We start from the raw sequence: 16,895 nt of genomic DNA on the forward strand, positions 1-16,895 counted from the left end.
CGATCAAATGCTGTTCGTGTGGTTCCGTTAACTTGTTTACAGGTCCAGAATTCTTTGCTGTACACAGTGTACTTCATTCAAAATGCTGTTTTCCCATGCACAGATTCTGTACTCCGGTGGGTAAGATACCGGATAAATGTGAGTTATTGAAAAGGGAGGCCATTGCAGTGGGTCTGTAACATGCGTTACACTTGTATGTAGTTGAATTCCCTGGCAATGACAAAGGCAGTATGTGGGTTTTCACAATTAAACCTGAGATAAGAACACGTGTACACTCTTCTTTATGGAGGTGTTTTGTTTAGGGCACTTAATCTGGCAAGGTTTTTTTCTCACACCTCTGGGGTTGGGGGTTCGAATCCCGCCTCGGCCCCGTGTGCACGGAGTTCGCATGTTCTCTCTCCGGTTTCCACAATTTGAAACCCTTAAACTTACATTAAATGGTAAATGGTGCACTTATATAGTGCTTTTATCCAAAACGCTTTACACTGTGTCTCATTCACCCATTCACACACACACTCACACACCAATGGTAGCAGAGCTTCCATGCAAGGCGCTAACTTGCCATCGGGAGCAACTTGGGGTTCAGTGTCTTGCCCAAGGACACTTTGGCATGTGGAGTCATGTGGGCCGGGATTCAAACTGCCAACCCTACGATTAGTCGACAACCCACTCTACCACCTGATCCACAGCCGCCCCGGCTGTGGTTACATTAAACCCTTAATTTGTACGGTTTGTACTGTTGTACTTTACCTTTCCTATCTGTGTTTCCAAGAAGTATAATGCCTTCTTTTGAGTACAGTGTAGTAGACTATATAGAAAAATTCAACAGCACTGAAATTGCATAGGAGAAGAGAAAATGCGTTGCAGTTTGGTTAATTGTGCGGCCAACAGCTTGCATTATTCCTCCTCATGCTTCTTATAAAAAAAAAAGATTCATTTTCACCTCACTCCAATCAGGATTATTACAAACAATCACGCTTCAATTTGGTCCTAAGAATTCCAAGAACCCTGCATCTTCTTCAGAGTAATCCCCACTGCAGCACTGGAACAGCAGGACAAACAGAGCGGCAGCTTCTACAGGAGGAGCGAGTGGGTCTCCGAGCAAGAAAGCCCAGAATACAACAGAGTAATTTCAGTAATTTCAGACAGAGTCTGATGCATCTGTGGCAATCATAATGAGCCCATTACAGCCCTAGTGGGAGCGTTTAATCATCCTAAAACCTCCCAGTGCCTCTGTTTTCATCCCTCCTCTTTAATAACTGGCCCATCCCCCAGCCCATAGCTGTCTAATGAAATATTATTTGAAATATAATGTCCTTTCCTCTAAGTATTAAAACCCATTTGTTTGGGTGTGCTATTAAATCTAGACTGTCATTTATGAGAAATGGACTGCAGCTATGCCCTTTGTAGATGAGGTTTGTTTTTCAGAGCGGATGCATTTGTAAACGATAATGTACGGGGATTGATATTCATCTTACCCGCGATTTTGTATGTACAGTGTATTGCGCTATTTTAAATTCTTCCTAATTACAGATGTTTTAGGGTTTGTTCTGTGTTTCGTGTATTATACGTAAGGAATAAAACATGACAGGGTGTGCTGTTACAGGAAAACAAATCAATGCTTGGGTGGTTTGATGCCGTAATCGGCACTGAGTATTTCTCACTAACAACACATCCCAGAGTGCTTTATTCCTCTTATACACACAGCAATATGCAAATGATTCTAAGTTCAATTAATTTTTATAAACGACACATTTTATCTGTTTATAATTATGTAAAGTTGTGGAATGTCTGCAAGACAAGTTAAGGAGCGTAAAACAGTCGTTACCTCACCAGCTTCTATTTTGTTCTATTCTCAGTTTCTCAGTTAATAATAATTTTAAAAAAGCAACTTGTCATCTCTGACTGTTCCAAAGCGCAGACTCCTTCTGACCAATCAGAATCGCGAATTCAGCAACACTGTGGTATCTAAGCAAGATTTATCTCCATAAGGCCACTTGTTGTGTAATTCAGATTGTCTACCAGTGAGCACAGTCTTCCTGTACGCAGTAATCATGCCGGAGAGAGACCGAGCTTGCATAATGCCATTGCGCTGTTAAGCGGAGAACATAGTCAATAACCTTCTTAAGGGCGGTAGTAAATGGTGCTTTAAAAGGCAGCCACTGGGGAGAAAAAGATGAAAATTTTATGTAATGAACACCAGTGGCACATGCCATCCATCCATAATGAGGATTCTGTCCATTAGCCTTTATACCAAAGGGGTGCTTTCTGTTTTTATCAGACATGTTACTCAGTGAAGTGAATCTATAGCTTGAATGGTTGTGTGAAGAAGTGTTCAGTTATCACAAGACTGAATTTAATACAGTTTAAATTAGTACATAGACTTTACTAGTCAAAACCCAAATCACACCAATTATTTTCTGAAATTGTAAATAAACATCAGAAACAAGTAATCTCTCAGTGTATTTTTATGACAAGCCATAACTAGTCAGTGGTAGCAATTACAATATAATCTAGCTAATAGAGCTGATGTTTTTGATGAGTTGAATATGGCAACCAATTATTTAGTCAAAGAGTGAAATGAGAACATTGCTGATTTTCTTCTTGTGTTGCCAACAGCGCCTATTTCTGTAACTTTGTTTCCATATATTGTATGTCAGTTTGTGGAGGACTGTAAATCTTAGTTCAGACTGATTTCACCGACAGACACCGAACAACGCCAACGGACATGTTTGTTGTGTTTTGTCTAATCAGTGCGTTGACCCTGTTGCCATTGGTCGGCATTCAAACCCGGCGTTTGTGGGGTTGTGGAATGTCTGAGCAGTGTGGTATGATTTTCCAACAAACTCTGACATAATCTGACCTGGGCACGAACTGTTGCCATGACGATGAGGCAAGCGGGCCTGAAAAACGGCATAGAAGCGAAAGCCTGTACCAAGTGTGCTAAATCGTTGTTGTGGGTAAAATGGCAGATTTATGGACAAATCAGAAAGAAAAGGATAAATTATGTATCAACGTGTTATTTAAATAAAACTGTTTATTTTTAAACTTTCTTTTATTTGACCCCGGGTGAGGATCGCCTACTCTTGTGTTTTGGTTTTAATTGTGATCATCCGCTAACCATGTGCCATATTCCTATTCTGTTTCATGAAGTAAGAAGCAAAATCGCAAAAAAAATCTTTATAACTTACATTTGTGGAAAAATGTTTTTCATAATGTATGATCTAATAATGAGCTCAGCTTACCACACAGCCTACCTTAAGATGTTTTTCTCCAAGTTGTTGAAACTGCTTGGAGGCAAACAAAGCAATATTTTTAAAGCCCTTTTTGTCTCTCATGTTGCAACAATTAAACCGTCACCCACAACCCCTTTCATTTCACTCTTCATCTTTTCAGGTGAACAATGACATGTAAAGACACTAGTAATAGTACGATTTTGATTGTGGTCAAACGATCATCCATTTTTAAACCAGTCTGACTGTCCGTTAAATAAGATATGACAGAGAACCTCTTCTTTTCTTTCTCCCTTCTTTTCTAAGGTCCTAATAAACAGTGTTTGTTTTGCTTGTTTTTGTCTGTAAGTTTTACACCTCCTCCTTATTGTTTTCTGGATTCTCGCCTGGGAATCATTTTTGCTAAAAGTTAAATAAGAGCAATTTCCAAAAATAAACACAAGCAAAGAGGTTGAGCCAGTAATTATTACTCAGTAAAATAGTAAAATAAATAAATAAATAAATAAAATCCTGTCCGTTTATTCTGCAGATATTGACGAGTGCACTGAGGGGTTTGTCCGGTGTGACAGCCGTGCTACCTGTGTGAACTTACCTGGATGGTACCACTGCGAGTGTCGTGATGGATACCATGACAACGGCATGTTTACTGCCAATGGAGGGTCATGTGAAGGTAGTCTAAAGTCTTAAACACATTTTACATTTTTCCTAAACACTTTATATGTTTCTCAGTAAGTGTTAAACTTATAATATCAAATGGCATAAGATTTAGTGTTTGGATTCTTGAGATTATATGAAACTTTTTAGAAAGCTGGGATGAAGGCTATCCAATTTAATACCTGGTTAACTGTCCTTTTTACTGGGAAGTAAAACGGTGACTGAAAAGTTTCTACGAGGAACCCAGCTCATCTTGCTCATCTCTCTCTCTCTCTCTCTCTAGATATAGATGAGTGTAAAGCAGGGAGGAATACCTGTGCCAATGACACTGTCTGTTTTAATCTGGATGGTGGATATGACTGCAGGTGTCCCCATGGACACAACTGCACTGGTGACTGCATCCATGACAGTAAAGTGAAACACAACGGGCAGATTTGGGTCCTGGACAACGACAGGTGCTCTGTCTGCTCATGCCAAGTGAGTAAGGACTTATAGACAGGACAGACACTCAAACATCGCTGATCAGACAGTTATGAGAACCCCCAGTGCAGAATATGTAAGGAATAAAGCATGACACACTGTTATAGGACGATAATAGTGTGATGTGTGTGATGCGACCAAACCAAAGTGAATTCATTTCCAAAGAACAATACATTGTGAAGTGTATTTTTGGATTAATTCCAGAACGCAATGTTTTTATTCATTGTGGTTACATTTAATTTTGTGGGACATCTGTGATAATAGTTCCTATTATCACTTAAAACAATCGCTTCCTCGTGAGCTTCTCTTTGGCGTTAATAAGAAAAAAACACAGATTGTCATGCATGGCCTCTGTCCTGAAAACTTTCCTGTGATGGAAAATTGAAAGTTTCAGCTTTACCTCAGAGTCCTGATAGTGGAGACTCCTTCCAAAAATGTTAAATAAATGTCTCCTCACATAAAATTTTCACCATATCAACAATTGTATATGTTTTTAAAATCCGTTTACCATACAAGTCCCTGTGTAAGTTATTACTATAGAAACAATAATGTATTAGAATAAGTGCATTAATATAAAACTGTAATTGGCCATACAGCTGGAACTTCCATCGGCTGTACCGTTATAGACAATTATTCATCACCTTCTGACCTATGGAATTAAATTTGTGGCAAAAGTATTGAATGTAACTTTAAAAAAAAAAAAACTGAAAAAAACCCTGAATCTTAAACTGAAAACAGTGAACTCAGTGACAGTAATGTAACATGGACTTCAAATAAACAGCATTCTTTGTTGACAGTTTTCTAAACTTCCTTTTCGCTTATCATGGTTTATGAATGCGCTGAGTTTTCATTTACACTTTCAAAGTTTTCGTTTATGCTCCGCAAGTTTACGTTTGCCATTCTGGCACAAACCTCTCGTGTGGGCGGACTTAACAGCGATTTACTATTATTGGCTAGTGAGATTTGGATTGACAGCTCCCTGACCTGGAAGCAGAGATTTCATTGGCACCAATTCTGGAGTACTTTGTAATGGAAATTTCTTGCTTACTAAGTCAGTATATTCATTCATAATTACTATTTGAGGTTTGGGTGGTCTCATACAACTAGGGGTATACCCCGGTGTCCTGGCGAAATTCCCCCATTGGACCTTCTCTATCACGGCTCCTTAATAATGCCTGTATCTGAATTGGCTATATCTCTCTCTATGGCTGCCGTCGCATTATCCAGGTGGATGCTACATACTAGTGGTGGTTGAGGAGATTTCCCCCCCATACTATGTAAAGCGCTTTGAGTGTCTAGAAAAGTGCTATATAAATGTAACTGTAAACAATTTTTTCAAGATCATCATCATCATCATCATCATCATCTTCCTCCTCAGCTGGACACTCGAGCTGTTGATACAAATCTCACTAGCCAATGAGAGTAAATTGCTGCTAAGCCCCGCCCAAACGAGAGGTTTGTGCCAGAATGGTGAACGTAAACTTGCGGAGCGTAAACGAAACGTAAACGAAAACTCTGGCAGCGCGTTCATAAACTACGATAAGCGAAAACAAAGCTTAGAAAACTGTTAACAAAGAACACTGTTTATTTGAAGACCATGTTACATTTTTGCCACCGAGTTCACTGTTTTCAGTTTCAGAGTGTTTTTCTTCTTTCTCATAGTATATTTTTGTTTGTTTCTTGAAAAGTTGCGTTCAATACTTTTGGCACAAATTTAATCCCATCATGACCAATCAGAACAGTGCTATGGTATAAAAATTATTTGAAAAGTGTGTACATATAATCTTTGCTAATTCATTTTAAACTGCTGTAAAATCACAATCACTTATGATGTTACAAAATATATACTGTATTTGAAAATTTCAAAACAGAACAATAGAAAACCAGCAAAGCCAGATGAACTCAAATGGCTTCTATGGTCTGAAAACCATGGTGTTCGTGGCATCTCGCTTATAAATAAATGTGCTGTAATCAAATTCTCAGGTATGCACTGTGAATGGATGGAAACGGGAAAAAATGTATTTCAGTTTAATAGTGTAACATTCTTTAACTGTCATTCAGCCTGCTTCTTCTCTCTTAATTACTAGGTAATGATGGCAGTTAATTGTTGCTAATTTGACCTACACCTTCAAGGCTTTTAAGAATAGTATCTTCATTAAACCGACTGACCTCCATTTGTTTCTCTGGTCACGTTCAGTAATTACCTACTTAATTGAAATGTTTTTCTTGTGTCTGATGGTGGCACAGAAGATGAGTTTCTAGATATTAAATAATCAGCCTTCCCATTAGTCACTTCATGGTGAAGGACAGAGCGAGAAAATCATTTTTAATTAGATGACTCATTTTAATTGATTTGAAAATGGGGAAAGTGTCAGTCAAAATTAGGTCTTCTGTGGTTGACTGAACAGAAGCATAAACATATCATTGTAATTGCGAAGTGCAAAGTTTCTCATTTCTGAGATCAGCAGGTCGTTGCACGATCAAGGTTATCTGATATGTACTTAGAACTGGTCAGGGTGATATTTTCAGGACCAAAGCAAAAGCTTCATGAGGTTACAGCTCAGTTGAGCTGGACAACTCGGCTTGTACTATACCAAATACAAATGCACATGTACATAGTTTAGTGAGGAGATGTACAGTGGGGGAAATAAGTATGGCCTTGGGACTGCAATTACCACATGCAGTTTTGCACTCGGGTTTCCTTTGAACAGCGGACTGGTTCAACAAAGACTTCATGTAAAAACCATAATGAACCTTCTTTTACTTTTACACTATCCATTGTGACCCAGATGAGGACAGGTTCCCTTCTGAGTCTGGTTCCTCTCAAGGTTTCCTCCTCATATCATCTTAGGGAGTTTTTCCTCACCACCGTCACCACCGGCTCGCTCAATTGGGATTAATCCACACACTTAAAATCTGTATCCTGTGTTTATATATTTCTCTAAAGCTGCTTTGAGACAATTTCCGTTGTTAAAAGCGCTATACAAATAAAATTGAATTGAATTGAATATTGGATGCGTCAACATTTTTTTCAGTAAATATATTTCCAATGAGGTTACTCACATGAAGTTTTCACCAGACATCAGTATTAACTCAAGAAATCTGTAAATATAAAGAATTCACAACATTAAAGTCCAGAAATGATTGCTGTCTGTTTGTCTTCAGATGGGGCAGGTGATGTGCAGGCGTATGGTGTGTGATTGTGAGAATCCCACTGTGGATCTGTTCTGCTGTCCGGAGTGTGACCCCCGCCTCAGCTCTCAGTGTCTACACCAGAACGGCTTTGTTACCTACAGCAGTGGAGACACCTGGACAGAAAACTGCCAGCAGTGCCAGTGCCTGGTAAGACACACACACACAAACACCTCCCTGTTTGTGCTGATCAAGATAAAATAGAGGTCTTATAACAGGTGGCAGCTTTACTGGTCTCTGATAAGAAATATTAACACAGGGGCAGACCACAGCCTCAAGGTGGATCCAGTATTTCAGTGGATCAAGTCGTGCACTCAAAAATTACTGCAGCAGAACCGATCAATGTATGGAAAAAAGAATGGCTGTAGTTCAGCAACAATTTTTTTCAATATGTTTTCACAGGCTTTCACAGATTTACTCTCTCTTGTCTAATTACTGAAGTGACAACATGGCTTATTAAAAAAGCTGACAACAACAACAGAATGTTTAAGGAAGGTTGGGCAGAGAAATTTGTCTTTATTCTCGTCTGAACAGATGTCTCATCTGTCCAGAGTCCATGGCACTGTCAAAAGTAAAGCGCTAGTGCAGAAAAGGAAAACATCCATCCATCTATCCGTCCTCCATATGTCTATTTTCTGTACCACTTATCCTACACAGGGTCACAGGGATCCTGGAGCCTGCCCCAGGTGAGTCGGGGCACAAGGTGGGGAACACACTGGACATGGTGCCAACTTATCACAGGGCACAATCGGACACACACTCAAACACCCATTCACACACTACAGACAGTTTGGAAATGCCAATCAGCCTACAACGCACCTTCAAATTCCACGCACACAGGCCGGAGGCAGGAATTGAACCCTCAACCCTGGAGGTGTGAGGCAAACCACTGTGCTACCCACTAAGCCATCTTTCCTCCAAAAGGAAAACATAATCACTATAAATCAATTGTCTTAATTGTAGCCATGAATTAATTACTAATGATTAAGGATTAAAAGGTAAGTCTTGTTGTTATTCAGTCATGATAACTGCTTTTCTATATAAAGTTATTTTATGTACATGGACCTTCACAAATGTTTGTTAAGCACCTCTGCGTTAGACATGTCCATGAAAACCTGTTCATGAACTAATTCCAGTGGTGAGATGGGATCAGCACTCCCTTTTTGAAGCGTGAGAGAAGAGAGATGTGTTTTTTCCCATTACATTAGAGACACTGGGCTAACAAGTAAATTAAAGGTTGTTGGTGTGGACCATTTCTTTCTGCTCTTTCTGTGAGCAAACTGCAACTTACATAAAAAGTACAGATGCACTGCACTGCTATTGGGTGTATAGATATATAGAAATACAGTATTTGTCTGCCATATTTCTGATGTATGGAAAGACAGTGGAGATACTTTTCTAAAACTTTTGGCTATAGTGTGTTGCACGACAGCCAGTCAGAACCATTTTATCTGCTCTGGTTGGTAGAAAAACTGTGAATCAGTTGGATCAAACGTTTTCTAAACAACTGGAGAAACTTATTCTGGTTCTGTAATGACATTGTCTGCCAGCAAGTAAGACACAAGATTCAGGACCATAATGACTGGCTTAAGATGGCAACTTTCATCCTTCCTTCTAGTCTGGAAGGACCTTTTATTTGACCTGCTCCTAAAATGGCCAACTCTGAGAAAAACTCACTTATAACCAGATGTGTTACTTTCTTTTGTCTTTACCAGACCGTTAAACAGGACAATTCCTGTCAGTAGTGATGAGCTGTAGCATGATATATCCCATATTTGATGAGTTTGACATAGCTGATGTAACCGCACTGTAAAAACTGTAATGATTGCTTTGGAGAATAGCCAGCTGAGGATTTTGCCGTGGATCTTATATAAAGTAATCACACACATTGTATCTTGTAATCGCATGTGGTGATGATCTCTATGGCGCAGCAAATGCATTCATCAGAATTCCCTTCATTCGTCCTTCTTTCTATCACTCCTGCTGTCTTCCTTTCCCGTGGCTCTCTGCCCTCCTGCAGAGCAAAGAAAGAGGAACACATTTCGCTACACTTTTTTCTGACAAGACACTTCCCAAACATCCCTCTTTCCCTCCCTCGCTTCCTCCACCCCATCCATATGTTCATCAAATGCAAATGCACTACATGCCATTCATGAGGATGAGTTTCTGCTCCTCTGAAACTATTATTGCCCACCCTTCCCTACAAATGCCCTTCACTCTTGTCTGGGTGGAGGTGTGCCTGCTCTTATTAAGCTCTAGACAGATCAAACACAGTGAAACACAGCCTAGCTGACTCTCTGAGCCGTCCTCCTGCTGCACATTAGCATATGAACACAGATGTGCACCGACACTGGTTCATAATACCTAATATGCGCTTGTGCCTTTCTGGCTACTGCTGCTGGATACAGGATCGTGCTCTGGCAAGAGGGTAAAAGGACTAGAGAGAAAACAGGATATTTAATTGCCTTCTCAATGGCAGGACAACCGACTTCAAAGAAAGGAATGAGATAAGTCAAGGATGAAAGGATGAGAAGAAAAGAAAGGATGCAGGGATCAAAGAAGGGAGGAGAAAAGGATGCTGAAGGGGGCATAAAAGAGAGTAAAGATAGAGTGTGGGAGGAGGACTTGAAAGAACAAAAGTAAGCCTTGAGGAGGAAAGACCTGAGCAGGTGTCTATCCACTGTCTAAGGACAGCTGGACAAAAAGAGGACAAGGCAAGAATGCAAAAACCAACATCTCAGCAAGTGAAAACTTCCTATTATAAGATTACAATACAGCAAATATAAGATTACTAACCTATTTCTTGACTATTATTATTATTATTATTATTATTATTATTATTATTATTATTTTACTAATGTCAAGCTTTAAATTGTCTTATTCTACTGGCAGATCATTTAGCTTCTTTCTAGACATAAATGCTTAAAATTAGAAACTTATCCACCCAGTTTGACTTTAGTAAGAATGTTTAGTAATAGATTTATTCATCGTTTATTTGGTTTAGTGAAATCTTATAATGGGAAAATTTGAGTATATTATTAAAATATAGATACATTTGACTATATTCATGATATTTTCATGGCATATTTTGCAGTGAAAGCAAAAGAAGAGCTTTCTGCTGAGCTAATTTTACAGTATAAGCTCTCTGCCGTTTCTTCAGATTAAAGATTCAGAGCTGCACACAGCGCCACATTTTTATAATTCCCTAGTGTCACCACACCCAGACTGCTGCACCTACAACCTTCTTTTGTTATGCGACTTTTCTAACATCTTGAAAAAGGGGTATTCAATTAAAATATGTGAAAGTCCAGCTTCATTAAATTTCTTGCTTATAAAAGTCTTTATAAGTGACTGTCATGGTTGAACAGAGACAACCGTGACCTTTTAATGCTTAACCATTAATGAGTAGTCCTTAGCTATTAATAAATCAATTTGAAATGTTTATATTTTGTCTCACACTGGTGCTTCACACACGTTTGCCTTGAACCTCCGGGGTTGGGGGTTCGAATCCTGACTCTGCCCTGTGTGCATGTTCTTCCCGTGCTTCAGGGGTTTCCTCCGGGTACTCTGGTTTCCTCCCGAAATCCAAAGATATGCGTTGTAGGCTTATTGGCATTTCCAAATTGTCCCTAGTGTGAATGTGTTTGTGATTGTGCCGTGCGATGGGTTGGCACCCCGTCCAGGGTGTCCCCCAGCTTGTGCCCCGAATTCCCTGGGATAGGCTCCAGGCTCCCCTATGACCCTGTGTAGGATAAGCGATATAGAAAATGAATGGATGGATGGATGGATGGATGGATGCTGCTTCACATTAGTACTTTTGACAAAAACACCATGAACCGAATGTCTGCTTTAAAATCGAAGTGGCGAATAAATGCATCACACCAGAGAGGGCAAATGAAATAGGAAAACCTGTTAAAGTCTGAAAATGTTTCCCTTTCTCAATAGGCTGCCTTAATAAATAATCGTGTTATTGGCTACAACACTGGTACAGCAACCACAGTGGTTCATGCTAAAAAAAAGTTAGAGTAGCTGTTCTTTTCTCAGTGTCGATTGGTTCTGCAGGAGTGTTCAGGTCAATAATTTGCCGGGTCTACATCTGGGCCGTAGTCCACCTGCTCTACAGCATTCTGGGAACAAAAATGACTGTCTGTATGGACAAATAACAAATGCAGCTATTTTATTCTCACCTGCTTAGATACATGCATTCAAACACAGGCAGGTGCACGCACACACACACACACACACACACACACACACACACACAGTGGGGTTTGTGTTAAACCTGGTGAAATGAAAAGGTTTATGTGAAATAGGCCAAGCAGAGCTACACCACTGCTTATCCAAATCTATAAGGTCGGGCGAAATATATAACCTGTATTTTAGGGACTTACTGAGAGCAGCAGGGGGCAGGCAGTGCAGCTTTCTGTGCTGCTGCTTTCATGCGATTTATGAGAAATGAAGAGTGGAGCATTTGCTCTAGAGAGCCACGTGCTTTCTCACTGAGCTCGGAATTGTAAATATAGGTATTGCCATCAAGACTGTAACTGCTTCCATGCGATATATTGAAATGGATCCGCACCCTAATTACCAGAGAGAATTCACGATAATATGCAGAGGTAGTGTTTCTTTTGTTGAAAACAGTCTCTCAGTACAGGCCAAGCAGGGTCATTTCTCATTACAGAGGCAGTAACTATTGTTTATTATGGTCTACTTTGAGCTCAGTTATTTGTTGCAATGCACTCCAAGGGCTTCACAGAAATGAGCACTCTCACTCTTTCCAAGTTTTGACAGAGGTGTAAAATTCGCTTCTCTTTCTGCTGTTACAGGGATAAACAAACTGCAGCTAAGGGTATTGCGCAATTTATTGTGAAAGCAACCAGGACCATTAGAGTGAAGGAAAACAAAAGCTAAAACTATTAGAGAATGTTTTGTAAGCTGAAATAAACATGTATTTGAAACGAAAATGAAATAAAATGTATATGGAAATCAGTGATAGACCTATAACCTCTAACCTATAAACATAAAACATGATCTTACCACAAAACTCTTATAATCTTGTTATCCATATAGCAAATAGCTTAACGGGAGCAGACTGTGATGTTGTGATAATAATTGAGCTTTGCTGAGTGGTGTGTTATGTGTGGGATGCAGCAGGGAGAGGTGGACTGCTGGCCGTTGTTGTGCCCTCCGGCGCATTGCGACTTCACCATTGTGCCCGAGGGCGAATGCTGCCCACGCTGTGTCACGGACCCGTGCCTGGCTCAGAGCGTCCGCAATGACGTCACCAAGACTTGCGAGGATGAACACGGCATCATGCGCTTCAGCGGGTCCTCCTGGGTCAAACACGGCACCGAGTGCACACTCTGCCAGTGCAAGGTCTTCACACCACACATACATACACTCAGACCAAATGATTAGCACCACCTGGGTGAAGTGTACGCATACATTAGAAATTTTCCAAAATATTACCATGCTATACTTAGAACCTGTTCAATTCTCTTTCTCCTTTCTCTTTCTTTCTTTCCCTTTAGAATGGACACATCTGTTGCTCAGTGGATCCTTTGTGCCTTTAGCTGCAGTCCATCGTGCTAAAGGTGTTTGTACAGTTGTTCTCCATTTAAAAGAACCCCACTGTTTTCACCCTGTCCCAAATCGACATCTTTATACCAAATGCAAGCTATGTATTATACCAAACTGATGACAGAGAATGTCGTGTTCATATCTGCTACAGAAAGAAACCAGATTTTTTTTTCACACTGAGGTGAAAGCTCACTGCTCTGTACAGAATTCTGTATACACAGGCATGACCACACTGGATGTTAAAAATCATATCCTTTCATTTAGAACTGTTTATGAAACCAGTAAACGAATTAGGGATCTTAGATAGTATGTAAACGTTATTGTATTTCTCTTTCCTCACATTATGGAAGTTGTCTATATTTTGTGATTCCATAACACTTTTTTTGTATGTTCATTCCCTTCTTGTTTATTTCACAATTTGAAAAGATTATCCCGCTTGCTCTTGTCATAATGGTGAAATAAAGTATTTCCATTTCCATTTCCAGATGTGTTGTACTTATTACTTTTTAACCATCTAGATTGGTCATACAAGTATGGAGATATTATTTTGTGGCAACAGTATTTTTTTTAAAAAGAAGGGACCTGCGAGCACAATATTATGTATTATAATATAAATGTTGCAAAGACAAATAATGTGAATCAAGCTTAATAAAATAAAATCTATTTGTTCTGTTTACTACTCTTTTTTTTGTTGTAATTTTATGGGATGGAATTTTGCTGATGCATTTTTCCTTCTGTTTTCAGGCTAATTATTCTTGGTGTTGATTTAAATGTAGATTGGTCAACTGGAACACCGAGTGAAAGGTCCTCTAACCATGTAAGCATCACCAACTAAATGAACTGTGGCATTTTACCCAAGATTTGGACCAAGCTGTGCACATGAAATGCATGGTACCAAATAAATATATGATTACAGCATGAACTATCGGGGGGAAAAAGTTCATTTGCACTCACACATTCACCAAATGTTCATTTTACCTACCTCATCAACAAACATACCATGTTGGATGAGTAGCCACGGTCGATCGAGTAGATTTAGCTAGGGGTCGGAGGACTTTTCACTTCAAATTCTAGACAACAAAAATCTGAAAACAAACTTTTTCTTTTTACATATAAATGTGCAGGTGTAATCTGCTTTCAGTTTGAAGGATTTTATTTCATTTTTCCATATTTTACATCCAGACATTTTATCTTGTTGTGTATTTGAATATTGTATGAGCATTCAGCAGTTTTTAGGCAGAGCAGGGAAAATAGGAGCATGTCCTAAATGTAAATGCTGCACCTTGTGCTCACATCATACAGAACACACAAGGTCATTCCACACTTGGACTGCAGTTGTTGTTAGTTTTTTTTTTTGTTAGTTTTTTTTTTTTTTTTTTTACTTTTTTTTTATCTCTCTTGGTCTTCTCACTACATGTCCAGCATGCTGAGATGTGCTTTAGGGAGCATTAAGTTTGCACAATACTAAATCAGAAACCTCATTTTTAATTCAACTGATAGACTACACTCACTGAATCCAATGGTGATTTCTCCAGCCAGAGAACTTGGACAACAGTAAATCTCCCACACCAATGAGATACATTTATCTCACAATCTTAATGAATACCTTAGTCTTAGTTTTCAGTCACCTATAGGTCAATGGTTCTGTTCTTCATCCTTTCAGTAGGTTCAGGTCTGAGTGGTAATAAGCTCCCTGGCTGCACCTTTTCCCTCCAGAGCAGAATCTGCTGATGGAGCTGATCCGGAAGATTATACGCTCAGCACCCAGGATACAGTCCAAAAGCCCCAGCTCTCTCTCTCTCTCTCTCTCTCTCTGCACCTGCATTTGATCAGAAATTCATTTATGGACTTATCGACTTGCAGATCTGTTCCTTTTTAACCCACAGCTCTGCTTATATAATGTGAATTCAGGTTGTCCAATGTTTCAGCAAAATTTAAAATTTAAAATGACTCTTAAAAAGAAAGATTCTTTAAGGGTTTTTATTGGTGTTATGGCTGCAAGAATTTTATTTAAAATATTGTTTCTATAATATATAAATGATTGTTTTATTTCTGAAGTAAAGTAAAGCAAGTGTACCATATGCTTTATGCTAAAGAGAGAGAAAAAAAACATTTGGAAGAGAACAGGTTTGTAATGGACTGTGCTAAACACCCTGTATTTGCAAATATTTCTGCTGTAGGAAGAAGAAAAACAAAACAAAATTTTATGCAAAGAATGTGGAATTGTACTGTAGATGGTAAGCTGAAGCTCAGTCTTATAGCAGAAGCAATGACATTCAGGTGTCTCAGTACTGCTGTGAAAAACCTGATTTGTGGAGCATTATGCTTGATCTAAGTTAATGATGTCACTAAGTAAGCTCCACACTTTGAATTAATCACATCCGATATTAGAAAATGACATGGTACCTGGAAACCTTCAGCCACAGAATCTGTTTTGTTATCTTTTAATGGTGAACTAAATTAATTCATTATGAAGGCACTGTACGTGCTGCAGATATCCTGGCTACTATTAATCACTTCCTGATAATGTTTCCATGCACAACCTGACTTGGGTCTACCTGTGACAAACATGAGGTAGTTGGGATTATCTAGTTTCCAAATCTAGAATTGCCAACTGTCATATTTATGTTTATTTATAGTTTCTGGCATTTTTATTGAAGGTGTAGATATCGAGATGTTCTTTTGCCATTTTGACTATTTTCTTGGCTATTTGGTTATTAAGAAATATTAAACAATATATTAATCTCCATAAATGATTTTACATTATTTAAAATAATGAATGTAGATTAATCCGTTGTTTAATCTGCATAAATTATTTTAAATGAATTAAAATGACATGCTCAGTGGTACTCTAAGGGCAAGGGGAGGAATACATTAGAGTACAAAGAACTGATTGCAACATCATGTTCTGTTGAAGATGTAATTAATCGGACATTAAATGTTTATCAACTGCCAAAAAAAAAAAAAAAGGATTTCGGGTGGAATGTGTAGAATATAGGATATATGAATACATGAATCCCTGTTACTTCTGTTAAAAGCTTCTCTTATGCATTTTTTGTCTAAACAATTTCACATGCTTTAATGTCTTATTCCATTCTGACTGCAATCAAAAAGGAGGAAATGAATTCCCAATTCATTTGTGAAGCGAGAAACTAGAGCTTCTCAACATTTTACAACTCGCAGATCATGCACTACACAAACTCGTACGCAAGAGGTGCACACGTCAAGTCGCGACCTCACTGATTAAAATATAGTCATGACTATCACACAATAATTAACATGGCAACCAGAGAAAATATGCTTTAGCTCACAAGCTAGACTGCAGGTTTACAAGGGAAAGGGCTGCCCAGTTTGCTCTGAACAAAACAGAGCTTATATTTGAATCCTTTTACATATATGAAAAATATCACTTAGTGTAAGTAGTAAGATCTTTCTGACTCCCAATGAGTGTCTATGTTTGCAAAAAAAATAAAAATATTTAAAGACAATGAAATACCCCACCCGACATCAGTTTCTGACCTCATTAATGCAATCCCCACGGCCACGCTCCAAAATCTAGTGGAAAGCCTTCCCAAAGAGTGGAGGTTTTATAACAGTAAAGTGGACTAAATCTGGAATGGGATGTTCAATAAGCACATATGGGTGTAATATTTGGCAACACAGTGTAATAATTAGACATGTTTTTTCATTAATTGAATCAACTGACTAAAATCTGCCAATGGTGGAAGGTAATGAACTACGTGTAGTCTCGTTACA

The 16,895-nt window shown here is 38.8% G+C and overlaps 1 protein-coding gene across 1 annotated transcript in view; it reads left to right on the forward strand.

Annotated features, from left to right (window-relative positions):
* Positions 1 to 15,011, forward strand: part of nell2a (neural EGFL like 2a) — an 82,343-nt gene extending 67,332 nt beyond the window's left edge. The window contains exons 16-20 of the mRNA XM_053641460.1: positions 3,763 to 3,903; positions 4,171 to 4,364; positions 7,533 to 7,709; positions 12,711 to 12,935; positions 13,091 to 15,011. Of these exons, the coding sequence (XP_053497435.1) occupies positions 3,763 to 3,903; positions 4,171 to 4,364; positions 7,533 to 7,709; positions 12,711 to 12,935; positions 13,091 to 13,132 (779 nt within the window). The 3' untranslated portion in view covers positions 13,133 to 15,011. The remainder of the gene's footprint in view (positions 1 to 3,762; positions 3,904 to 4,170; positions 4,365 to 7,532; positions 7,710 to 12,710; positions 12,936 to 13,090) is intronic.
* Positions 15,012 to 16,895: the final 1,884 nt, after the last annotated feature.

This window comes from Ictalurus furcatus, chromosome 14, assembly GCF_023375685.1.
Source record: "Ictalurus furcatus strain D&B chromosome 14, Billie_1.0, whole genome shotgun sequence".
Lineage (NCBI taxonomy): Eukaryota > Metazoa > Chordata > Actinopteri > Siluriformes > Ictaluridae > Ictalurus > Ictalurus furcatus.